The sequence below is a fragment of the Lissotriton helveticus genome, chromosome 2_1, assembly GCF_964261635.1.
Source record: "Lissotriton helveticus chromosome 2_1, aLisHel1.1, whole genome shotgun sequence".
NCBI lineage: Eukaryota > Metazoa > Chordata > Amphibia > Caudata > Salamandridae > Lissotriton > Lissotriton helveticus.
Genome location: NC_136059.1, coordinates 1,189,093,309 through 1,189,119,877, shown reverse-complemented (window position 1 = coordinate 1,189,119,877; position 26,569 = coordinate 1,189,093,309). Strand labels below are relative to the sequence as shown.

General features: G+C 44.9%; 1 protein-coding gene across 1 annotated transcript in view; it reads left to right on the top strand.

Moving 5' to 3' along the window:
* LOC144818544 (alcohol dehydrogenase 1-like) overlaps positions 1–26,569 on the top strand; it is a 357,072-nt gene that overhangs the window by 96,514 nt on the left and 233,989 nt on the right. Inside the window, exon 3 of the mRNA XM_078676065.1 lies at positions 6,047–6,188. Within this exon, the coding sequence (XP_078532191.1) occupies positions 6,047–6,188 (142 nt within the window). The remainder of the gene's footprint in view (positions 1–6,046; positions 6,189–26,569) is intronic.

Genomic DNA, 26,569 nt, shown 5'->3' with positions numbered 1-26,569 from the left:
ATTTTGAATGGGCCAGCTGTCATTTTACTGTTTTAACAATCGATTCTGGTGTGCTTTTTTTATGAATCATGAACTTTTCTTGTGTTGAAATGTACTGTTTTATCTATTGATTACGTATTTTTTTCTGCATTTGTACTTTTATGACCCTGATGGCCAGAATAAAGTTACTTGAACTATTTTTCCCATACAGTTCTGAAAGCTTCTAACAGGCCGAACTGGGGCAGAATATAGGCCCGCCCATCAAATTAAAAAAGGACCTCATTAGCACACATTTGTAAATCATGTGAGTTTTGAACTTGGAAACAAAGCTTTGTAGGTGTTTCGGAAGGTATGGGAGACGGCATGCATTTGTGCTTTCTGCAGGCAATGTTTATGGGATATCACAGAAATCAATAGTAAAAACCCACCCACCAGACCATAAAAAAGGTACACAAACAGCTAAAAAACAGCCCAAGCATTAACCTGTCAGACCAGGCCTTCAACACTGCCAAATTGCCCTATATGCCTGTCTGACCCTGCCTGCCAACACCTTAGAGACCTTTTTAATATCATAAACTAGATAAAGTCCCTTCTGCCACTCTATGTAACAATCCAATTTGAAGAAAATATGATAAAAAATCATTCATAAATTGCTGCTAATGATATTCGCAAAGAAAACCTGCATGACCTGGTTTTCAACTACTCCTTTTATATGCGTATGCCGGAGCATATAGCCCCTGTTCCTAGCCAACATTTTGGAGAGGTGGGTATTTAATCAACGGTAAAACCATGTTGAATGATACAACTTGCTAGACAGTTATCAAACAGGCTTTAACTGTTGGCTGTGTCAGTTCTCAATGATTTGAGTAGAATGGTGAATGGCGATGGTTTTGGAATTGGCATTTTACTTGAACTGTTTGCCTTTGACACAATCAACCATTCCATTCTCATGGTCAGATTTGTGGACATAGACTTTTCTGGAACTTCTTTAAGATGGATTAGGACATTCCTAGCAGATGCACAACAGATGTTAGGCTTTCTGCCACATTGAGCTCAATCTAAAACCCTCAGCTGTAGCATCCCTGAAGGTTCCATCTTGTTGCCGATATTGTTTCACAAATACATCCTCCCTTTGGTACCTTTGTTACGGTAAACATCACTTACAACAAAACTTTTTCAACGCACTACCATTACAACGCGGTCATTACAACGCAAACTATTACAACGCATTGCGCTGGGGGGCGCTCTAGGATAGGGAATAGGTTAATTTACTATCCAATAACCTTCCCCAGTGTCCACGGGGACTGGAGTTGGAATAGTAAATTGAACTATTCACTATCCAACACCCAAAAGCGCTATGCGTTGTAATGGTATGCGGTGTAAAAACCGCGTTGTAAAGGCATGCGATGTAAAAGCATGCGTTGTAACGTCATACATCCCTTTTGTTACAGCAAATGGGGAGCATGTTTCTACATGCCTGTGGATGACACACAGATATTGTTTAGTCTAGTTGATCCATCAGAGTCCTCTGGCATGGTCCACTCATCCAGGGCTGACTGTTTATCAGTCACTCAGTGGTGGTTGGCTTGACTTTCCTAAGCTAATCCCTTCAAAAACAAAACTTCATTTTACTTCCCTCCCAAACCATCAGTCATTGATTCTCTGATTTGGCCCAATACTATGGGCCCCAAACCTGGCTCAGCAGCCTCGGTTCATAAGGTGAACATTCATAATAATGCTAATTTATATTTGAAGTCCTAGGGCCCGATGTAGGTAAATCTCATTTACCGACTCTAGAATACTGAATTTTACCGAATTGGTATTCTAGATTCGGTAAATGAGATTTAGGTAAAAATTCAGTAATTTTTAACGAGTCGGTATGATTCGGTAATTACAGAATCGGTATTTAACGGTTCGGTAATTGCCATTGATTCCTATGGGCCTTGAGGCCCATAGGAATCAATGTGAATTACCGAATCGGTAAATACCGATTCGGTAAAATTACAGAATTGTCAAGGGGGACAGGGTGTCACTTTGACACCCTGTTGCACCCCTGATTCTGGCTTGTGTGCCATGTGACACACATACATGCCCTTAGGGCATGTATGTGTGCCACGTGGCACAGGTGTACATGCACAGATGTGCATGTTTACAGGAATTCGTTATTTACCATAAAGTAGTATTTCATGGTAAATAACGAATTCTTATGGGCCTGTGGCACTGTTTTCAGTGCCACCTACATCTAGATTTACCGATTCGGTAAATTTACCGATTCGGTATTTTACCGATTCGGTATTTTACCGAATGGGTAAATTTACCAAATCGGTAAATTTACCGAATTGGTAAATTTAAGGCCCCCTACATTTCAAGAGCAAATACCGGTCGGTAACGGCCGAAATCGGCCGTTACCAACCGGTATTTGGTGTCCTACATCAGGGCCTTAATTCTCTAAAGTAGTCAAATGTTGTTTTTAACGACTTTAAATCTTGAGAACGGACTCCTCTACAGTGTATTGATAAACAGAATCTTCGGACATTGATTAAGGCCTTAATTCAATCTGGGCTTGATTAAGGTAATTCTACTTATGCAGCAGCCCCATGACTCACCTGTTTCATCTTCAAGTGGTTGTAAATGCCTCAGCCACATATCACATAGTTCCGAACATATCTCGCATATGAAACAGCTCTTCTGGCTTACCTATAAAAAACAGAAATATTTTTGGGGACATGGCAATTATGCATCGAGCTGCTTACAGGAGGTCACCGGATTTCTGTGCAAAAAAGTAAAAAGTTTGAATGGTATTAACCCAACTGGACTACCCGCTCTGGCCATCAGTACTTTCTGATGGTTGCCAGAAACCCATAATTTGATCTTTAGATACAATGCTTTCTCCATTGCAGCAGCTAGAAATGTAACAATCTACCTTTCTATCTTCGCTCCAAACCTACACATTTGCAGTTTAGAATTTTGTAACTACTTTTGTAATCTATTTCTCAATCTGTTGTAGGTTTTCTTTCAGCTGCAATTGCAATGCATTACTTTAGCGCTACAATGCTTTGGTGAACAAGTGCTTTACAACTACCAAACCATAGACAAAAGACCAAAATAGAGATTTGTCAGAATTTAATGATCAAATATGTCAGGGGCAGGACCCCAGAACATGGACTATATCACGCTTCGGCTTGTGGCATCTCCCAAGAGGATGAGTCTGTTTGTATATCCATAGCTTGCAAATGAGAGGGTGTCCAGTGCTAGTTAATCAGGATCTTAAAATAGATTATATCCAGCCTGGCTTACTATTGGACTTTCTTATGCATCAGCAATTTTGTGGACCAAACACCCGTCATTATCTAGTGAAGGAGGGACAGCCATGATGTGAATATTGCTGCGTCAACCCACCAGGAGAAGAGTTCAGATCTAAGTTTTTGTTCTATATTGACCAGAGACGATGCCTTATTTGGATATATCCCCATTGTTGAGAAAAAGCAATGTTGTACACTGATTGTAAGTTTTTAGAAGAATCAGTTCCATACTTAATACACCACATCTTCGATTATAAAATCCTTTTGAAAAACCTTTGGTCCCAGGCTATAAGTTTCTTATCTATGAGCATCTTTGCTTTGTTTCACGGGGAGGGTGGGGGAGGGGATCAGCAAGATGGATTCTGTAGATGTTCAGTTTTTGGTAGGTGGAGGCACTAGCCGATGCTACCGGATGGGTGTGGTGTGATGAGGGGAGGGGAGTAGTAAATAGTAAATAACAGGGCCGGGCAAACCGTCATATCCACTTAGGGAGTGCAAACCACTCCTTCTCCTGCTCTGGCCAGACCGGCCCCACCACTGACTGCATTAGGAAAAATAAAATGATAATAACTATACGTTATTTCCATTTTATTTTTTCATTTTGAGTAGTGGGGCATCGCTCCTCTGCCCTAGCAGACGAGCAACCGCTGGGTGGAGGGCCACATACTGAGAATTCAGTGAAGTATCATGTTTGTGGACTGGAGAAAATTTATAATCGGATTGACCACATTGGGACGAAGTAAATTGGATTCAGGTTGCCCAATGTAGATTAATGTGATAGGCACATTAATGGGAAATGTTTGGCAAGCCTGCAAAATTTTGATGGGCAGTGATTGCCCCTACCCTCTGGAACTCCCTCCCCCTCGAACTCCGCACCATCTCTCTCTACCCACAATTCCGCAAACAACTTAAGACCTACCTATTCACGAGATCCTTCGATTAATAACTCTCCTGTTCCCTCAGCTTTTTCAAACTAGGATCCTGTCAGTAATAGCGCCAAGAAACCGCAGGTATACGTGCGCTCTATAAGAAATTTTAAATTCAAATTTTAAATTCAAATTGATACAGTAAAAATGTTTGATATTCACAGATAAACCTTTGACAATTCTATGCATCCTCTTTTGGACATAATGGACAGTGATATTAAAGGATACAGTTTCAAATCAGCCAATTCCCATTGTTAACTAATCCTCATTGCAACCATATTTTATCACTATTATACATTAATAACCAAAGTTAGAATCTTATAAAATGCTGAATGTCAACATCACGATAATCGTTAGCATTGTACCTGTTAGATTTGCTTCTGCAAATTGCTCAAGTAAGTCAATACATGATTGATTCGATTACTGGCAGGAACAAGACATCTCACACGAGCCGGGCGATGTGGAGAGACACAGAATTAACAGAATGAATTATGCCCTTTGACAATAATATACTTGGTGGGTAATAGGAGTTTCTGGCTTGTTTGACTTTCTTTAGGAAAGATCTTCCAATGTGTTTTCTTCTGAAATATGGCGCCCCTAAATCTTGCAACAAACCCACGTTAAAACCCTTGCCACATTTCTGTGCATGCTCAAACACTTTTAGGCTGTGGATGACTGTGTTGTATCCCAATGACACTATTCTGGCAGAATACAGGACCAGCCAACACTTTCTCAGATGGAAATGTTACATTATGATCAGAAAACCTTCTTCAGTTTGGGGATAATAATTGGAAAGGTGCCTGTTTCAGTCATGAAAATATGTTAAGGATACTGAACATATTCCTAAATGCCTTATTTTAAATAGGACAACCAGTGACTATGTAAATCAATTTAATGTAGAATTATTGGGGTTGGCTTGCAAAGCTATGTGCATTTAGCTTAATTACAAATAACCTTTCTTCAAACGCGCAACCACTTATTGAATTCACAAATGTATTTTTTTCCCTTACACACAGAGGTGAGGAGAGGTTGGGATGAGGCTTTTCTGTGACTGGAATGTCCTGTGAATTTGTATCCTTCAACAAAGTTACACAGTTTGACTGCTTGTAAGCTTGTCTAATACCCTACCCTACCTTGGAAAATGTCTGAATTGAACTCCTGACAAGTGTAGGAGTAAATCCTCTTTTTATTCCTGACAAGTGCACAAAGATGGAGTTTCCCCCAAGAGAACAACATTTTCTCAGTGGAAATAGAAGAAGGAAAAAAGTATATAGTTGTAGGAGAAGTCTGAAAACCTGTGGCTGCCTCAAAATTTCAGAAATCTGCGACTGTCACAGGATTCCATGCATGCTTTTGGAAACGTTTGTGAATATCTGAAAGTTGTAAATCTGCACCAATGATTTTTTTAGGAATCTGGTTTATTTTATGTCAATTCATGTATGTCTTTATCCTGATAATCTACAGTGGATCTTGTCCTCCTGGCATGCGGTGGACAACCTCTGCTTTAGATGTATATTCTTCAGGCTTGAGTGGATTGTCACAATGACATTGATAAGATTCAAGGCCATATGCTGTGCATGCATAGGAGGATCCGTGCCCTCTTGCGCTGATATCCCACTTTCCGCTCAGCCGCCTTGTGTGCTGATTGAAATTCCATTGGACTCGAAAAAAACAGCAATCTATCATAATCATAATCCTTTGTATCAAATTCCACCATTACCATTTCATGCAATTTTTTAATAAGTGACTAGTGTTTTACAGAATCTAGCTCCAGCATGTTTTTCAGTAGCCTACTGACGAACAAAACATTAAGACTTTAAATTAAATTTTTTGTTACAGATTCTGGCCTCTGGTATCTGTCGATCTGATGATCATGGGGCCAATGGCACTATCCCAAATCCTGCCTACCCAATAATTCTGGGCCATGAAGCAGCAGGTGTGGTTGAGAGTGTTGGAGAAGGAGTATCCAATGTAAAACCAGGTGAGACGTTGCATTGCGGCACACTTATTCCACTGATGAGCGGGGTGAGCGGGAACGTCACTTCTCATTTGTGGCTGATACCACGTCTTTGCACTTACAGTTCATTTTTAGGGATGTCTCGAGGAGCTGTCCGAGGGAAAATTAATTAAATAATTAATTTTCCTTGCCGTCATCTGTCAAATCACCCCCACCTGGCCCCACTGCCGCACCGCTGTTACCTGCACAAGCCACTCCTGGTTGTCACTTCGATCCTTGCCGACCTTCCTATGCTTTTATGCGTGACTATCAATTAGTTATTTTATTTATGGAGTTTTAACAGGGATGGAGCTAAGTAAGTGATATTCAGGGGAGTGAATATCAAATTTTCCAAACAAAAAAGCAGTGGGCCGCAGGGTGGAATGGTGGGATGACCAAGTTTGGGATGGACTGTTCTCTCGGGGAGCAGCGTTTACACTCATTATGTAGGCCTCTGTCCGAGAAGGCAAAGTAGTTGAAAAACGATGGGTTGGAATGATACCCCGAGCACTTGACAGTGGTTAGACTATGTGCAAGCATTTGTCTCATCACCTTTTGGATTGCCAGTAGAATGCCTGGAAACCTGAGATTAGCACAGCTTTCCAGGCCGAATACTAACAATGTTTGGGAATTTAAAAAAGTAATACATTTGCTCACATTCAAGGAATACTTCTGTGGGTGTAGGTCTACTACTGTTATGGAAAACTGATCCCTATATATATATCTACGTTCCCAATCCAAAAAATAAACAAGTTAAACTCTCTAAGTGAAAGGAGGAGGATAGGAAAAATCAGTGCAGGCATAGCAGATCCGACTCCGGGCCCCCAGCTACCAAGCCAAGAATGCATTTATTTGGGGGGTGTCACATCCTAAACAGACCCCCCCCCTTTAAACTATGCCCCAGAGTTTTATAAATCACAACTCAAACCTCTGCATGGTTGGCCGTGTACTGTAAGTATAATGCTATATTAAGTCAGTCAGTCAGTCAAAGAAGGTCATTGGAAGCAAACAAAGACTACAACTCCCAGAATCCATTTGATTGGCACATTAAAGCCCAGGGTCTATGTCAAGAACATACTGAGTGCAGTAATTGGCGTGCCCAGTTGTATTTGTAGTACTGTTCGTTATGCACCTAAACCATTTGTACACATGCTTGTGTTGTGATAAGAACGGAAGCCCATACTACATTTTCATTCTTTAGTGCTCATTTTAAGAAACTGTCTAATTGAGAAAAAAAACGCTGTGATTTTATTGTTCTCATGATTTGACGGGATCACTGAACGTAGACACGAACTCTTTCCTGTAATGGCCAGTGGAATACAATATTGTATACCATCTCACCATGCCTGTCTTTATGAGATGAAGATCTCTGTTATTTCCGTGTCTCACAGAGACTTTCTACAGTCACAATCGAATCCTTTAAGATCAGAGCCCTGGGTTTGCAGGAAAGCCCTAAACCAATCCTGCAGCAGTATCCCAGGGCTACTTGAGCAGGTAAGATAAGTCACAGTCCATATCGCTATAGCACATATGTTCCACACTGCTAAAACGCATATGTCGTATATTGATTCTTCCAGTCTATGTTCTCAAATTAACTAGATGTTCAATGTGTATTGCAATGTTGTAAAGATGGATTTTTAGTGGGTGTTAACTCATTCATTTTAAATCAACTTTTATACTTGAAGCATGCTTTTACATATGTCAAAATGTTTATTCTAATGTATTTGTTATTGCTTTTAGCCCCCAGCAGCTCAGGCTGCAGTGGTAACCATAAAGTCATGGTTTTCAAATCACTCATGTTGGTGGGACAAATCTACACTGCATTGCCTAAGTGACCTCTGTTTTTTTATGCCACTAGGGCTGCTTTATGCGCTACTTTACCATGGCCTTCAAACAAGGTGTCTGAACCCTTCCATGCTTCTTGGAGCAAGCAAGGTCTGCTGAATCACATCAGAGAAGGGTTGGACATTTTACCAATGCTGCCCCTTGACTTGACCTATTGTGTCACTGAAACCTGAGCACTACATGCCCACTCCCACAGTAATGGGGCAGGAAGCCCGGGGCTTCTAGGAGGTAGTGTGAGGGGTAAAGACTCGGCACTCAATAGTTACCCAAAAGAGCAATATATTGTCTGTCTAATCCAGTGATTAACCTTATGAAAGAGAGAAGTACTTTATTATTCACTACTTCTAGTTTGGTTTTATAGGAAAGGGTGCTAATTAGCAAGACAAAATATCAGTTCACTTAACAGTTAGTCCTGTGCCTCAGTTCTAGACCCTTGTGAAAGCTTAGGTCTACATTAGTTCAAGACTACCTGCTCTCACAGCGGCGGGGACCCATTATAAAGTGCCCATCGTGGTCTAATTCAAGCTGAAAGACCCTGCCTCTCTCCCGATAGCACTTGGGAAGCTCTAGATGCCACGGCTGGTTTGCTTGTGCAACTGCAAACAAGGAGCCGGGCCAAAGCCTTATACGGTGATATTGAAAAGCCCACCCACAGGTTCTCATTGAAATCATCGATTTTGTGTGGTCAGTGGTCACAGCAGTTATCATCAGTTGCCAGTCCAGCAGCACTGCATAGGGAGAGCACAGACTATGGTCTAGTTTGCCTTTGCCGGCAGGGCGCAAGGAAGACCCACATCAGGACTTGCGCCTGTGATACCTGACCAGTTGTTATAACCACAGTCGGTAGTCACACTGTCTTTCTTCATTTTAGAAAAACTCACAGGATGCTTCTATGGGGATGCAGGGAGACCTACTTCAGTACTCATGAGAGCTTATGTAATGTCCCACCAGTAGGGGAAACCACAGACAACAGTCACGCTTCCTTGACTCTCTTTAGAGCCGCCTGACTATTGCGATTACAGGGATGCAGAGAGACCCACTTCTGCTCTCTGATTGACTCCTGGAATGTCTTCCCCAACAGTCTGCACTTCTAGGTAGTTCCCTCTCCCCGAATCATAAGAATTTCCTGACACTATCTGCAGTGCCATCTCTTTGATCAGTGAATATTTCTGGAAACCGTTGTAAAGTTTCAGTTCATTTCTTAAAACCAGTTTCCAGAAAAAGAATGTTGATCTCACTGTCACTATTATGGAACTGGTTCAAAGCAGATCTCTCAGATCACACAGTCTATGTTACCAGTTGATGGTTTCACAGCGGAGAGTTATAAGAGGTGTCACCAAGAGTAGTACCCAAAACAAGAGCAGAACAAGGAGTGAAGATCTTGCACCTCACAGTAATCCGCCTTAGGGGAGTAGCACCTCTAGAAGAGGCAAAAAGCAGGTTGTGGCAGAATGGTTCCCTCTGCACTACAAAAGAGACTGCTGTCCAAACTCCCACACATCCTCCATCTAATCTAATGGGAGTGCTTTGGAAGGAATGCTTATGTAGACCACTGACGAAAGTTTACTGCAGCATTTTAAAATACAGCCCTGTTTCCATCATCTCAGACCTAAATGTCAAGTGCATCTCAAAAGCATCAGGAATGCCAGAAATATAATTTACTACTTTGGGAAGCTGTAACCCAGACTCCATCTTCGGCCATTCTTATCAGGAACAATGAAAAAGGTCCTAGCAATCGTAAAGGAGAGTTTACAAGTATACTACATTTACAAGTATACTACACATTTTCAGTTCTATTAAGGACATGGAGGTGAGGATTATGCATAAACTTTCTTCTCTATTTTCTCCATCAACCTTCAGAAACAATACAGTTAATAACTACATTTTCCCTAAATCCACACGAATCAAGAATACAGCCTATCCATTCAGATGTCAACTATCCCTGGAAGATATATGTGTACTTGCTGTCCCTCCTCTTTCTTCACGCGACTGCGGCTGTGGATTTGCAGAGTGCCTCATTATTCTGCCTTCTATTCATTCCATGTTAAATAAAAAATATTAATAGATTATATATATATATATACATCCTCTAATGTCTTTATTATATACATCCTCTAATGTCTTTATTATCAAACAGAATAGATTCGACATTCCCATCCAAGTACTGTGGATAAATTACTTACATCACAACAACAATACTTTCTGAATGATACAATTTGTATTTTATGTGTAAAGTAAGAGAATGGGCGACCTAATGTCTAATTCTATGATTAGGAATAAAACTTGCATCTGTGTTCTTAATACAATTCAAACTTTCCTTTACGATTGCAAGGAAATGTTACTTTCTCTATTAGGACTGGAGGTGAGGATGGGCAAGCTGGCCGCGGACCGGTCACAGGAGTAAGTCGCTCCTACCTCTCTCTCCCAGCAGACTGAGAAAATGAAAATGACGGAAGAATTCAGAAGACATGCAGAGGATTGAAAGGCTGAGAAATATTGTTACTAATATCCTGGCATTTATACATCATAGAGTTTGCCGTAAAGCTCTGCTGCAGTGCTGGTGGGTTTGCACAAAAGCCATTGGGGAAAGCGCTCTCAATATTGATTGTGCGGAGATGCCGGCACGCGGAACTAAGTTGAAGGACACGGCTAAGGAGACGCTGAGAATGGCGACTGACCCGTTGAAACAACCTGATGCCCACAACCATGCCGTAACCAGGAGACAGGCAACAGCGAAAATCACGAGCACTACAACGGACTCTGCTTCGAAAATGAAAGCTAAAGCAGCCAGAGAGAAAGATGCTGAGCAGAGAGCAGAGCAAAGGGCCGAGCTGAAAGCCGAAAAGAGAGCGGCTGCCATGGCGGCTGCTAAGAAGAATACAAACACGGACTTAAAGACAACCCAGAGAGAGACAAGTGGTAAAACACCCAGGGGTACTACACTGAGACAACCCGCCGTGGCAGAAGCATTCGCTGGGAGAATCGCACGGATTGATCCGGTTCTTGATGACAGCCCAGGGCGAGCGGAGCAACACGCGAACACAGAGGCTGAGGACGGAGCAGCATCACTGTCAAAAGCGGCGTGCGCACAGGGAGCACCAAACAGGGCAATCCTGGATGCGCCGCAGTCAGAGCCGCCGTTACCGGAGCAGTCCTCGGCAACAGAGGAGGCGAGGAAGCTTGCAGGGCAGAATAGCAGAAAATCGGCAGCGGATTCCAATGGAGATACGGAGGCGCGCAGGAAGGTAAGCCGCGCAGAAAATCTGGTCATTGACACTAACAACGAGAAGGGCAAGAGGTGCAAGATGTACAGGGGTCAGGCTTGCTGGGCAACGGTACCATCGGGCAGGGGGTGCGTACAAGCTCGATCGTGATCACAGAAACAGACACAAATGGGCTAAGGGTCTTGCAAGATACAACAGGGAAAGAGATAGCTGACACTATCGATAAGGGAGTTCTTATGGTACATCTGGAGCGTAGTGGCACACAAGAGGATACAAGTGCTCATGGTTCACAGGCTATGACAGAACCGGGGTCGTTAGTACCAGGCTCCCCAAACGACGAGTGTTTTTATTCAGTGAACGATGACACGGGCCTCTTCTGGGAGTGGTGGATCAGAGGAGAGTGCAGTAGAAAGCTCTGCCTCAGACACAGACCCAGATCTAACAGTTTCTGAGGACTCAGAGATCTCAGAGGAGACTATTCAACGGGCCTCCTCAAACCGAAGGAAGAAACATCAGAAAAGTCACCGGAGGTACAATAAGAAAACCCCTATTAGCCCAGCACAAGCGGACATGGCCAAGAAATTAGTTTGGGACTATTCAGCAACCTCTAGTCTATATCATGAAGAAGGAGAGTCTAGAGAGCAACAGAGGAGACCCCAAGGCACACAGCAGCAACCCCCTACAATGGATTTACTATATGCCACCTTAAAACAAATGCAGGGAGAAGCCAGAACGGAGAGCAAAAGAGCTAAGCAAGCTAACAAAAAAATTCAAGGGTCTCTAAGCAAAATGAATAAGCTATATGCAGAGATGGCAGGAAGAATAACTGAAGTAGAGGAAAGAACAGGAAAGTTGTAAGATGAGGTGACCCGCTGGCCGGAATTCAGGGAGGCCCAAGAGAGAATCACAGAAGACATCCAGTGGAAGCTCGAGGATTTCGAGAACAGGCAGAGACGCAATAATATCCGGCTTCTGGGCATTCCGGAGGGGGCAGAGGAGCAGGACGCCAGGTCTTTTGTGATCGCGCTACTAAAAGGTGCCTTCCCGGAAATTGAGAACTGGAACTGGGACAGTGAGGTGCAGCGAGCACATAGATTTCCCCTGGCACAATAGAAGGTATATGGCGCTGTACAGAAAGACAAGCTTAGAGCTATGCTGGTGTTCGTCTGGAATTTTCTGGCTAGACAGGAGATCATGGACAGAGCTAGACCACAGGATCGTCGCACATTTAAAGGGATAACCTTCTTTGCACGACCAGACTTCTGCCACGTTACCGTGGAGAGGAGGTGGAGGCTGAGGCAGACGATAGACCCATTCAAAAACATAGGATGTGAAGCATATCTGTTATTTCCAGCAAGGCTTAAAATACTATTGAATGGTCAGACAAGGATTTCTTCTCCGGGATTAAGGCGCAGGCCTATCTGAACGAGCTAAAGGAAAAAAGGAGCCAGGGAGATGCTGGACAGTTGTACAAAAAGGGTTTCTTTTTGATTCCCCCTTTTTTTTTCTTCTTTCTGCATTTGTAAGGTTAAAATGTAATATTTAGAATGTATTAGTTTAGACATAGATGGGAGGGAGATGGTTGCAACACTTCAGGGGCCAGGAAGCAGCTACACATAGGTCAGGATTGACCTATTTGCCTGTAAAGGGGGGAGGGGGGTGGGGCACAGGGGAAAGGGGGTGCACAGGACAGAAGGTAATGATAAGGGCACAACAGCACAGAGAGACAAAGCAGGACAATTGGGCAATGCAAATAAGAGATAGATACAGGAAAAGAATGACGAAGGGGTATGGTATCATCATGGTAGACTTGTGGTGCCCAGTAGAAAGAAAGAACCATGGGTACCGCTATTAAGATTCTAACGTTAAATGCATGTGGACTCAATGATCAGCTAAAAAGACAGAGGTTGGCATTACTATTGAAAAAGTCACAAGCAGACTTTATATGTCACCAAGAGACTCATATAGAAGGGAACAAACCGTTCCTGCTAGAACAATTAGGGCTGCGTCTCCGGGCATACTCGAGACAAGGAGCCAAAACAAGAGGGGTGGCTATCTTAACTAAATTGTACAATATTAGCTCAAGGAAAAGGCTGGAGGATCAATGGGGAAGATGGGCCTTGATAGAATGCTTGATTAGTGAAGAATGGATTACGCTTGGGTCAATATATGGCTCAACGGAGAATGATCCAGAACTGTTTGATTTCTTGGATTTAGAACTAGCCACGTGGACGCCGAGGATTATTTTAGCAGGGGATTTTAATATAGATGGTGCTGCTGGCTTAGGCATGGAACCTTCGAGACAATATCAAGGAAGGAAAAAAAGGGTCTGCAGAGCAATACTGAATATGGCGGGTAACAATGCACTGGTGGACGCATGGGGGAAGCTGAAACCAGGAGAGGCTGGCTTAACGTATTATTCAGCACCACATAAAAAATGTGTCTGGCTGGATTACTTTTTTACCTCAGGATCAATGCTAGTTAACCTAAAGGTGGAGCGGCTACCACGTATCCTGTCAGATCACAACCCATTGATCTTAACAATAATGGGCGGCGGGCTTAAGAGGCAGGTGAGATTGTGGACATTTGAAAGGGAGCTTCTGGCAGACGAGGAATATCTTAATCACATACATTCATGGATAAAGGGGTTTTGGGACATTAATAGGGGGAGCACGACTGGAGGGAATGATTGGGACGCTTTTGAGGCGGGGGTGCGGGGTGAGACACTTTGCTTTAGTATTTCAAAACAAAAAAAAGAGAAGGCTAGGACGGATCAACTAAGTAATGCTCTGATAGAAGCGGAGCAGAGGCTAGAGCAAGCTACATTGGGTGGGCGCAAGGTGGAGCAACGACTTTTGGAAGTTATGATGGCCAAAGCAGCGGCAGAGGAAAGTATAGCAGTAAAGGCGGCCAAAACATTTACTGTACAAAGGGAGAAGTGTTACGAATATAGTGAGAAAGTAGGCCGCACACTAGCAATAAGCACTAGACAGAGGGCAGCCAAAGGGGCAATTAAAGAAATAAAGGATAGCAATGGCAATTTGATTACAGATATGGGGCGAGTTATGTTATGTTATGTTATGTTAATTGGGCTCTTCTATAGCGCAACGGCTACTCGCAATGGAGTGTCCCGGCGCTTTGGCGAAGAGGACCTTTATTGGAAAGGAAACATAACTGAAATTAAAAGACTTCACAATTCATAAGTAAAAAGCCAGGTTTTTAATGCCTTTCTAAAGGGCATCAGGCTGGGGGCTTGTCTAAGAACAAGAGGCAATTTATTCCACGCGTGTGGGGCCAGGTAGTGAAAAGAGCGCCCCCCTTGTCTAGTTCGTTTGATGGAAGGAACTGACATTAGAAACAAGGAGGCAGAGCGAAGAGCTCTGCTCGGTTTATACAAAACAAGACGCTTTTTAATGTACCTGGGGCCCAAGTCATGAAGAGCCTTGTAAGTTAACGTCAAGCTCTTAAACAGCACCCTTTTGGCTATAGGGAGCCAGTGCAATTCCTTCAGCAAATTAGAGGCACTAGCTCTTCTAGGAAGACCATAGATAGCCCGAGCGGCTGAGTTTTGCACAACCTGAAGTCTCCTTACTAGATATTTGGGAAGACCCAGATAAAGGACGTTAACATAATCCAAACGTGACCCTACCAATGCTTGGACGATGACCCTGCGATGGTTCACGGAAATCAAAGGAAGGAATTTCCTGAGCATCCTCAGGATACCAAAGCATTTCCCAGCAAGACAGGCTATTTGGGGTCCAAAAGTCAGCTCGTTGTCGACAATGATGCCCAGATTTTTAGCCTTGGTGCTAGCATTGGCAGGGGGAAAAAGATCCTGAGGCCACCAACTTTTCCAGTTTGGTTCAGAGACGCACCCGAAAAAAAGCAGCTCCGATTTGTCGGAGTTGCATTTCAGGCCGTGTCTCTTGAACCAATCAAAGACTGCTTCTAAGCAGCCTCTGATACGAGTCCCATCAAACATCTCGTTCTTGTTCTGAGTGAACAAGAGCTGGGTGTCATCAGCGTAAGACACGATCTGAGCGCCAAACGACTCCGCAACCTCTGCAAGGGGGGCCATAAAGATGTTGAAAAGCAGGGGACTAAGAATAGACCCCTGAGGGACCCCCACTTCCAGGGCTGACATAGCTGCGGAGTGAGGTGGCGCCCAGATCGTTTGCCGACGGCTGGCTAGAAATGACTTAAGCCAGTTCCACACCGTCCCCCTAAGACCACACTCCCAGAGTCGAATTAGGAGGGTATCATGGGGGACGGTGTCAAACGCCGCCGACAAGTCTAACATAACCAACATGGCCTTGCCTCCCGAGTCTAAGACCTCTCTGATGGCGGTGGTGACTTCCAGCAATGCGGTCTCTGTGCTGTAATTCGCACGAAACCCAGATTGCGTACTGTGCAACAAGTTGTTATTCTCGATGAAATCCGAGATAGATCGGTGCACATGCTTTTCCGCCACCTTCGCCAGAGCGGGGAGGAGAGAGATAGGCCTATAGTTGGCGTGTATGATGGGATCAAGATTTGGTTTTTTAATTAATGGAAGAATAAGAGCACTCTTCCAGGCCTGTGGGACAATACCAGACGATAGTGAAGAATTCAGAATGGAGTTTATGGGTCCATTTAGCGCAAAGGCTATTTTATTAAGACAAGAGACCGGGCAAGGATCTAGAGGGGAGCCCGATTTCAAGCCTGTCAGGTAGTCTAATGAAGCGGCAGGGCTTAACTGCGGAAATTCCCCAAGAATGGGGTTGACAGAAAGAAGAGCGTCAGGGTCAACAACCCGAGACTGTTTAGAGTAAATGGCAAGGTCAGCTTGGATGCTAGTTATTTTGTCAACAAAATAATGTGCAAGTTCATCTAGCCAAGACTTAGAATGACCCTGAACAGGAATGGCCAAAGATGGCGAAGTAAAGTCTCTAACAATTTTAAAAATCTCCTTACAAGAATTGTCCGAATCATCAATCCGACGTTCGAAATAAGCTTTTTTTTCACTCCAAATCATTTTATGATAGGATCTTGTCAACTCTTTAAGTTTTACTCTCTCATCAGGGTGATAGTCTTTTCTCCAAATTCTTTCTGCTCTCTTACAATATTGGCGAGCTTCTTTAAGCTTAGATGAAAACCAAGGAGCAGAAGCACGTTTGTTTCTAGATTCAACGGCTTTCTCGGGCACGAGATCCGCCAGTGTGGTTGTGAGCCATTCCGTATAAATGGGTAGGTCAGTTTCCACATTACCGGACAAAGTGCAAGGTGACTGTGCCAAAGCCTGAAGTAACGTTTCACTAGATAACAGGTGAAAAGGCCTAAACAGACGTTTAGCCGGAGTCACAGAATTCAATCTGGCAGGAGAAATACTAGAAAGACTAAAAGTAATTAAGAAATGATCCGACCATAATACGGGTTGAGGGGCAAGTGCATTAATCATAACCGTGGAAAAAACTTGGTCCAAAATATGGCCCTTATTATGTGTGGAATCGTGTATAAATGGAGTAAATCCTAAAGTTGCAGTAACCTCCATCAATTTTATTGTGTCGGGATTCGCGACCTCGTCCATGTGTATGTTCAAATCGCCTAACAATAGACAATGTTTAGATTTAAGACATGGCACCGATAACGCAACCTGTAACTCGTCCACAAATGAGCCTAAAGGACCAGGAGCACGATATGCCAGAATACCAGTACAAGCATACTGAGGAGACAAATGAAGAGTGAAGCCAAGTGCCTCCGTATTCTGAATATTATCTACCGGGAAGGTAGTGCAGCGCAATTGGTTGTTAACAATAATAGCTACACCACCCCCACGCCCAGATGTTCTATCTCTCCTAATAATAGAGTAATTCGGTGGAATGGCGTTCGCTAAGTCTGGTGCAGAGGAGTCACTCAGCCATGTCTCGGTGAGATAGAGGCAAGATATATCAGAGTTCTCGAGCAAATTCCATATATCTAAAGCATGGCATCCAAGAGAACGAGTGTTGAGGAGTAGACAAGTAAGAGTAGTCTCTGGATAAGGATGACTAGGTCTGTTATATAAAGGGGCTCGCCAGCCACAGACCTGACAACCTTTTCTTAGTGCCCGATGGCCCGGAAAAACAGAATGGCAGCGCCCCATCGGCGGGCGAAGATCGGAAAGGGTATCGGACGAGTAGGAATAACACATTGTAGAACTAAAAATACAATGGTACCTGTAAAATGACCAAGTCTGCCAGCCGTCCTGCCCCGTCTGCTACCGGAACGCTGACGGGCGCAGACGGGCAGGACTCTGGCACGACTCAGGCGCAGGGAAGGCGCCACCGTGCGCGTTGAAAAAGTGGAGCTTTAAGTAGGCCGGCGGAAGTAATGAAAACCAGTCGCCACGACCCGCACCAATATGGCGGCGTCTGGCTTCACTGGTTACACCAGTATGGCGCTCCCTCACCACCCCAGAACCGGACCCGCCAAACAGCGGTGGAAGGGTAAGTTTTAACGTGCAAGTGAGGGGCAAATAAGCGCTAAGGCACACAAGAAGAAAATTATTTTAAAATCCCAATTTTAAAATAGAGAATGCAAATTAGAAAATGCACGCTGTGCAAGCAGTTTAAAAACACCGCGTTAGCGACCAAATCGCGCAGTCCTTAAGCGCAGAGTATACCGCCTAACCTTTCAGGCACCTATTGCCAGGGAAGGATCGTCGGGCAAGTTCCGCCTTAAGTAGGCCGGCGGAAGTAATGAAAACCAGTCGCCACGACCCGCACCAATATGGCGGCGTCTGGCTTCACTGGTTACACCAGTATGGCGCTCCCTCACCACCCCAGAACCGGACCCGCCAAACAGCGGTGGAAGGGTAAGTTTTAACGTGCAAGTGAGGGGCAAATAAGCGCTAAGGCACACAAGAAGAAAATTATTTTAAAATCCCAATTTTAAAATAGAGAATGCAAATTAGAAAATGCACGCTGTGCAAGCAGTTTAAAAACACCGCGTTAGCGACCAAATCGCGCAGTCCTTAAGCGCAGAGTATACCGCATACTCTGGAAGTCTTTAGGGATTTTTATTGTAAGCTGTATATGGAAGATCAAGATAGAGATCATTTAGATATCCAAAGGTATCTGCAGGGCACACCCAGTAAAGTAATACAGGAGGAAGACAGGTTGGCTATGGATGCTCCCCTAGGAGCAGAGGAAATTATGGAGGCTATGCTGAGCTTACCATCAGGCAAGGCAGCGGGTCCAGATCTAATCCCAGGGGGATTTTATAAAGTCTTCTTCACGTCCATTAAAGCGGACTTAGTAAGAACGATCAGAGAGGCACAGATAGGATTATCCATCCCAGCCAGTTGGGCAGGGGCTGATATTATTTTAATTTTAAAAAAAGGGAAACCCCCAACGGAGCCAGGGTCATACCGCCCAATAACACTTATCAATTCAGGTTTAAAAATCTTCTCTAAAACTCTACCCGTAAGACTTTCCAGGGTAATAGGGAGTTTGGTTAGTGAAAATCAGCATGGGTTCATACCACACAGGGGCACCACGCAACACATTAGGAAGATGATTACCTTATTTGATGTACAAGGGGTACTGGGGATCCCAATGGCAGCCTTGCTGCTAGACGCCGAAAAGGCATTTGATCGTGTAGCTTGGGAATTTCTGTGGGCCGTACTAAGAAGAAGCGGTGTTGGGTCAGGGTTTATGACATCAATTCAGTTGTTATATAAGGCTCCGACTGCATGTGTCAGGGTCAATGCTGGATGCACAGCTCCTTTTACAATCACGAGGGGCACTCGGCAAGGGTGTCCGTGCTCCCCTCTTCTTTTTGCAATGTATATAGACCCTCTGATTTTTAAGCTAGTGAAAAATAATCTAACTCAATCACTGGACACAAAAATGGGCCCCATTAAAGTTCTGGCGTATGCGGATGACATCACGGTCATCACACCATCACCCACTGAGGCCTTTAGGGCAATAGAGCTGGAGGCAGCACAGTTTGGACGAGTGGCAGGATATGCACTGAATAGAGCTAAGACACAGATTATAAAGAACGGTTATGCAGTCTGCACAGACTCACGGGTGAGGACTAAGGGGGTTTATTTAGGGATGGTTGTCACATCAGATCTGGACAGGTTGGTAGAAATTAACATAAGCCCAATAATAAACAAAGCAAAGAAAGATCTGGATAGGATACACAATCTGCACATGTCAATAGTAGGCAGGGTAAACTTTATAAAAATGAATTTACTGCCAAAATGTCTATATTTATTTAGAACAATCCCTCTGTTTTTTAATTGTATATGGTTTAGGACAATAGAACTTGAAACCTTTCTAAAAATCGCTGAAACCTTTTTAAATAATCGCCGTAATTATATTTTAACTGGCACTTCTGTAACTCAGATACCAATAGAATGTACAAAGTTCCCCAGAAGAAGGGTAATAGAATAGGGGAGTAACTCTCTCACTGAAGGTTGTGTAGAAGCGTAGGCAGGGAATAAAGGTAATCCCTTATCGGAACTAAGGATGCCTCACACAATTAAAAGGCTGGACGACTGTTGCCATCCCACCTGATGATTGTATTGTATCATCATTGGCCTCCTGCTCCAGCGACAGGCTGGCGGTGCAATGCCTGACGGGTAGCACAGCGTGCTACTCTTTAGTGGAGTTCTTTTGTTCCTGGCCAATAGATGCGTGCGTGTGAGGGGCCTAAAGAGGTGAAGTAGTGAGCGTGAAGGGAAAGTTAAAAGAGGTCAGTAGAGTCCACTTCAGATTGCTTTATTCATGTGGCTCACTGCCTAATTAAAATTGGTGAAGGGAGGGGTACCGAAGCACAAAGGTAAGGTGATTTGGCTTCGTTCAACTCTCGCCTATGGTGTGGTCAACATGTTTCATGCCTCTGCGGCAATTCTTCAGGACCTAAATATGCTCATCAACTAGTAAGAAAAATCTAACAATTTGAAAGAAATTTCGCATACGACCTGCGTGGTGGATGTACCAAGGCAGGAAGGAGTCCTGCGTGGGTTCCCGCCCTAAGTGGGAGAGGAGGAGAAAAGAAAGACTAAATCATTCCTGGCACCATCAATTGGGAGTTATAGGTCAGGACTTTGCACATGGAATAGTTATCCAGTGAACGGTATGGCTCAAAGGCTCACACCTATACACAGTGAAAGTGAGAGAGAGAAAAAAAGAACAAGGGGGGGTTTCACCATTTGTGTCATGTGTAATTGAAGACAAGTTGCGAATACATTAATTAAATACACACAATGTGTTACACTCCATGCTTGTCACTCATTTGTGTTTCACAGCCAAGGGGTAGTGTAATTACTGGTGACGCGAGCCATTAGCACTTCAATGGGGGAGAGGGATTGAAAGAACACCAAGGTGTAATACTAGTCAGAAAATTCTTACCCCTAATCCCTGGTAGACGAACCCCACAGACTGTCCTTGTGGGGCCTGAGCTGTTAGGTAATTACCTAAATGAGAGGAGGGGGGGTTGTTTTAAAATAGGGGCGGGAGAAAACAGTGTTACATAGTCCTTTAGGTTGTAAGACCCAAAGGATCGCCGAAGGATCCAGCAGTAAACTGTATCACAAAAGTCCTTGTGGTTACAGGAACCCAAGGGTTGCCAATGAGTCCAACCCGCTTCATGCAGTCCAGCCTGTGACCACCAGAAGCCCCAGGGGATGCAATCGGGACCCAGCACGCCGAGGAGACCATGTCCCCGCGTGCACAAACCGAACACCAGACATCCTCGCCGCCCGGAGCCGGACGCGGTCAATGCACCAAGGGGGTATTGCTCCCGAAAGGTGATCGCCGCTCATGCCCCATTAAAGAAGGCGAGTCTGCCCCGCACCCGACGGAGCCCGGCAGGCAAGGCAAACCAGCGGCGGCCGGGGTAAGGATTGCCCCCGTGGAAGCACCCCAGGGTACCCAGAACAAAACGGCAAAAAGTCGTGATGGAAGGATTGCTACGCAATGGATGCCGTAGACAGACCCCATAATGCTTGTCACCCCACCTTACCTGGTTGGCTCAAGGCACTAGGCTGGTAAGCACCTACCCCTACCACGGCGGCGAGATCGCAGGACAGCCGGTGGATGAGTGTGAGGCTCAGCAGTTTATAAAAGCCGGCTTCCGCGGGCGCCATGAGTGGGCGTGGTCTGGGGAGCGTTACTAGGTAACGCAGCCAAGCTTGGTGTGGCGAGCAAGGGGGAAGGCAGTATTAACCAGGAAGCGTCCGATTGGAGCGCCATCTTTAAGTGGAGTCTCCCCCGTTGTGGCGAGTGCAAAAGTTGTATCACGCAAAATGGAGTAGGGGATCTCGTCAATTAAATTACTCATTATGGTACTGAGTCAAGCGAAGTTTAAAGGTCATTGTAGATTGAATTATGCAGGGGGTGAAGAAGGACATGGACTGTACTATTACCCCGGGAGCCCAGGGGGTTATGTCTTAGTTCTGAGCCGATTTGGCCAGATGACGAGGGGCAGTCTCCCTAGTTGGGAAAAAGGGTTGATTGTGGATAAAATACTGAAGCGCTCCTACAAGAGGGTGAAGTGCGTCCCGGGGCAGGATGCCTCGAGGGATACATGCAATACGACATGAAAGCACATCAGAAGGTCAAGGGGGCAGCTCCTAAGTTGGTGTGGGACCCTTATTACAGCAAGGGTGAGTATTGCGTTGCCTCTATCGATATGAGGGCAATCTAAGCATGGTTTATCTGGCTAGCATGTTCCAAGGGACAGAGTCATTTAGACCATGTATGTCTAACTGTAGACGATGCACCCAACGTTGTTCCATTCTGTATAGTGCTTGTTGGTTGATAGATGGATGAAATTCAAGGACAGTCCATTGTATGCTCTCAGCGGAGTGGCTATGTTGTCTGCAGTGTTCATATAACCGGGTGTGTGTCTTCTTGCAGCGAATGTTACTGTTATGCTCCATAATGCGCAGTTTTACAGTGCGCATCGTCATACCGATGTAGTTCAACTTGCATGGACAGGTCAACATGTAGATGCATTTGGAGCTATTGCAGTTCGTGTGTTTGTTTAGATGCCAGGTAAAATCATTTCGCAGCACTATGGTTTTGCCTTGGATTGTCTGAGGGCATATCACACATGATCCGCATCTGTAGTGGCCCGTAACAGGGGGCAAATCCCAGAGGGTATTATGAGGACGGGTGCTCGTCTTTTTAGGGCGAGTATGGATCAGGGTGTCCTTGAGATTGGCTGTTCTTTTAAAAGCAAATCGGGGCCGAGGTATATCCAGGCCTGCCGTGTTCAAAATTCCCCAATGCGAATTCACAGTTTTTTTGATAAACGCAGAGTTTTTTGTGTAGGAGGTAACGCATGTGAGGGTGTCCTCTTTTTCATTTGTGTGGATTTCTAGGAGCGAATCTCTGTTGTTATTGAGCGCCCTCTTTACTGATTGCTTGAGAAGTCTAGTTGGATACCCCCTGTCCTGAAGTTTATGTTGTAGGGTGGTGGCTTCTTGTTTATAGTCTGTTATTGAGGTGCAGTTTCTGCGAAGCCTTAAAAATTGTCCAAAGGGCAAATTGTCCCTTAAGGCTCTGGTGTGGTGGCTATTATACAGAAGCAGGCTGTTTCTGTCAGTTTCTTTTTTGAAAAGGGTAGTGGTGCTTTCTGTGGATTCAACTGAATTGTCAGATCCAAAAACGGTACGGACTGTTCAGAAATCGTACCCGTGAATTTCAAAAAGGGATCTTGAAGGTTAATCCACGCGCAAAAAGCCTCACAGCTGGTTCGATCACCTTTCCAGAAGACTAGAATATCGTCGATGTAGCGACGCCAAAGGGTGAGGTTTTCAAGGAACGGGTTATGGTCAGATGGGTAGATGTAATGTTTTTCGAAGATCGCCATGTAAATACAGGCCAAGCTCGGTGCGAACGTAGAACCCATCGAAGTCCCGCGGATTTGGTGGTAAAGCTGAGACTCATATTTGAAAAAAAATTCTGTAAGAGCTATGTTAGCTAGTTCCATGATGAAGGAGATCGGGGTGGGGGATGACCATTCTTCCGACCGCAGTGTAGATTCGACGGCCTCTAAGGTTGCCTGTTGCGGGATGTTGGTATATAATGCCTCTACGTCTAAGGTTAGGAGGAGGTCAACATCTTCTCTGCCGTCCACTTCATTAATCAAACGAAGGACGTCTCTGGTGTCTTGGAGGTATGATGGAATTTTCTTCACCAGAGGTTGTAGAAAGGCATCACAGAATTGGGATAATGGCTCCAGAAGAGACCCTATTCCAGAGACAATGGGTCTCCCGGGGACTGGGGTGGTACCCTTGTGAATTTTAGGAAGGGTATAGAAGTAGGGCGTAACGGGTTCCATGGTGGTCAGGAAGTCCGCCTCTTTTTTAGTAATCCATTCGTTTGTCTCTCCCTCGATTACTAGGCTCATGATGGTAGTTGTCAGCCGTTTAGTTGGATCTTCAGTGAGGGGTCTGTAGTGAGTGTTATTGGACAGTTGTCGTCTGCATTCGCGGTCATTATCCTCATAATCTTGAATGACCGTGGCTCCACCCTTGTACGCTTGTTTGATAACGATGGATTCATCCTTACCTAGGGTGATAGATGCTTGTCTTTCTGCAATCGTCAAGTTTTGAAATTGTTTGACAGGTGGTTTTTTCTTCAGGCTAGTAAGGACTGCTCGTTCAAATGTCAAGACTTCCGGGGGGACCATCCCATCAGTGGGAGTGAAGGTAGAGGGTTTTCTCAATCCAGTGTCTTGACTGGTCGGCTCGGGTTTGTCGTCAAAGAAGGCACGCAAGCGTATTTTTCTAAATAGTTGTCTTACTTCAATCATCTCTTGAAAGCTGTCTGGGGTGGGCGTCGGGACAAACCCGAGCCCCTTCTCCAAGACGCTCTTCTCCGTCGGGGTTAAGACCCTCGTGGAGAGGTTGACAATTAGACTTTTCTCCCCCTGGAGGTGGTACTCCTGGTTTCCATCATGGTCTGTGGTGTCGGTTGATCTTGCCATTGTACCCCTTTCTGTCCGCCTCGCTTTCGCCCTCTTCCTCTGCCCCAGCCTCTGCCTTGAAAAGGTGGCGGGTTCAAAGGGTAAAACTGCGGTGGACCTTGTGGAAAGAATGGGTATTGCCAAGGCGGTGTCATATGAGGTGGGCCATGAAATGTTGGACCTTGTTGGTAGCCTTGTTGCCAGTTGGGGCGTTGTGGGACCCGAGTGTTTCTTGCAGGGTAACCCCCACTGGAGTCACTACTCGTGGACCCTCGTCTATTGTTGTTATCCGAGCTATCATCAGAAGAGTAGTTGCTCTTTTTCCCTTTGAAACCATCCTTAAGGTAAGGGTAGACTTTCTCCTTTTCAAATTTTGTAATATCTTTTTGGAGTTTAGTTGTTTTTTGTTTTAAGAGAAATTCGTGGTGGTCTGCCATTTCCTGGTTAATCTCAGCTAGCTTGGTGGTGAAGGCAGCTTTGTTATTTTTGTTAATGACGCTCTTCATTGTGGCTTCCAAAACTGAGATTTTTTCTAGTAAGGTATCAGAAAGGCGCTTCGCCGTTTGTGATATTAGAAAAAGTAAATCTTTGGTGCATTTCCATGACACCTGGCACCAATCGACTTTGAATTGTTTATCCTCTAGGAAAAGTCTAGGGATGATATTGACGATTAGCCCCTGTGGGGCTATGTTGCTCCTAAGGTATTCTGTCATCATAATACCGTGTATTGTGATTCTTATTAGCTCTTTTTTCATCTCGGTTAATGTCAGCCATTCATCATTTGACGTGCCAGATGTAGAGGCAGTCGGGTTAGTCAGCAGGAGGCCAATGATGATACAATACAATCATCAGGTAGGATGGCAACAGTCGTCCAGCCTTTTAATTGTGTGAGGCATCCTTAGCTCCGATAAGGGATTACCTTTATTCTCTGCCTACGCTTCTACACAACCTTCAGTAAGAGAGTTACTCCCCTATTCTATTACCCTTCTTCTGGGGAACTTTGTACATTCTATTGGTATCTAGTTTAGTAGGACACGTACTCTGGACCCCGGTAAATATTGTCCTTAAATCAGTCCCCCCTTGTTGTTAGAACTTCTGTAACTCACTCACACTGTGTACCTAGGACTTACCCTGCACTTTCTACACCCTCGGACTCCTGGTTTCCCCGCATACTCCCCGGTCCACCACGGGAATCATTCCCAATTGTTGTGGAGGGAGGCGCGGCAAAGACATCACTTCCGGCATAGAGGGGAGGAGCGCAGAGCCCTAGTAACAGGCAAGCATAAAAGGGGCATGCCATTTACCACGCGCAGCGGATGCGCGAAGCGGGCGCGCCAAAGGCAAGCCCGTCTGCGCCCGGCCGGGACCGGGGGCCACGACCCCTGGTCGCCCCCAACCAATAACCTACAGCCCCGGTTCCCTCCTCGAACTCAGAGGAAAAACTCCCGCACCCTGCCTCTCTGTATGGAACCCGGCCGTGAAAAGGTTTAACTGTTCACACTGTGCGTATCAAACCAACCCTGACCCCCAACACCCTGCCACTCAGCGCCATATGTTCCTTGTAAATTGTAGGTCACTTCCCAAACACTCTTTAGAGATCTCGTTAATCCTAGATGAGTTGGAACCAGATGCGCTGTTCCTCACAGAAACTTGGCTACATGCTGATTCTGATCCAGATATCATTCAAGCCCTACCCAGAGGATATCAAATCCTTCAAGAAGATCGCTCAACTGGAAGAGGTGGGGGCCTAGCTATCATATATAAAGAATGTTATGACTGCCGCAGCTCCCCCAACCCAATACCCAGCTACGAAAGCCTCTCCTTTTCCCTAGAATTCTCTCCCACTTGTACTTTTTCAGGGATCCTTATCTACCGCCCGCCTGGCACTATGGGTCAATTTCTCGAATGTTTGCCCCACTCTATAGCCACTAGAACCTGTAGTCTACCCAACTACACCCTTCTAGGGGATCGCAATATCCATCTTGATGACCCCTCAGACCATGCAGCCACAGAATTAACAAATAGTCTCGAGGCATTACAATTGTCACTACGAGTATTGAAACCGACCCACACAAGGGGCCATCTCCTTGACCCTATCTTTAGCAATTGCACGGACCTCTCAGTTGGCATACCCTCCCCCCTCCTGTGGTCAGACCACTCCTTGATTCCCTTTGTCTTGACAACCCCAACCCTCCACTCCTCCCCACCTACTGCATTCCGGAGAGACCGCATGTGGTCAACACTTAACCACACACAGTGGGCAGCCATCCTGGAATCTTCAATTCCTCCATGCAACCCCGATCCCATCTTAAGTAATGAGAATTACAACAGATGGATAACTCAGTCCCTGGA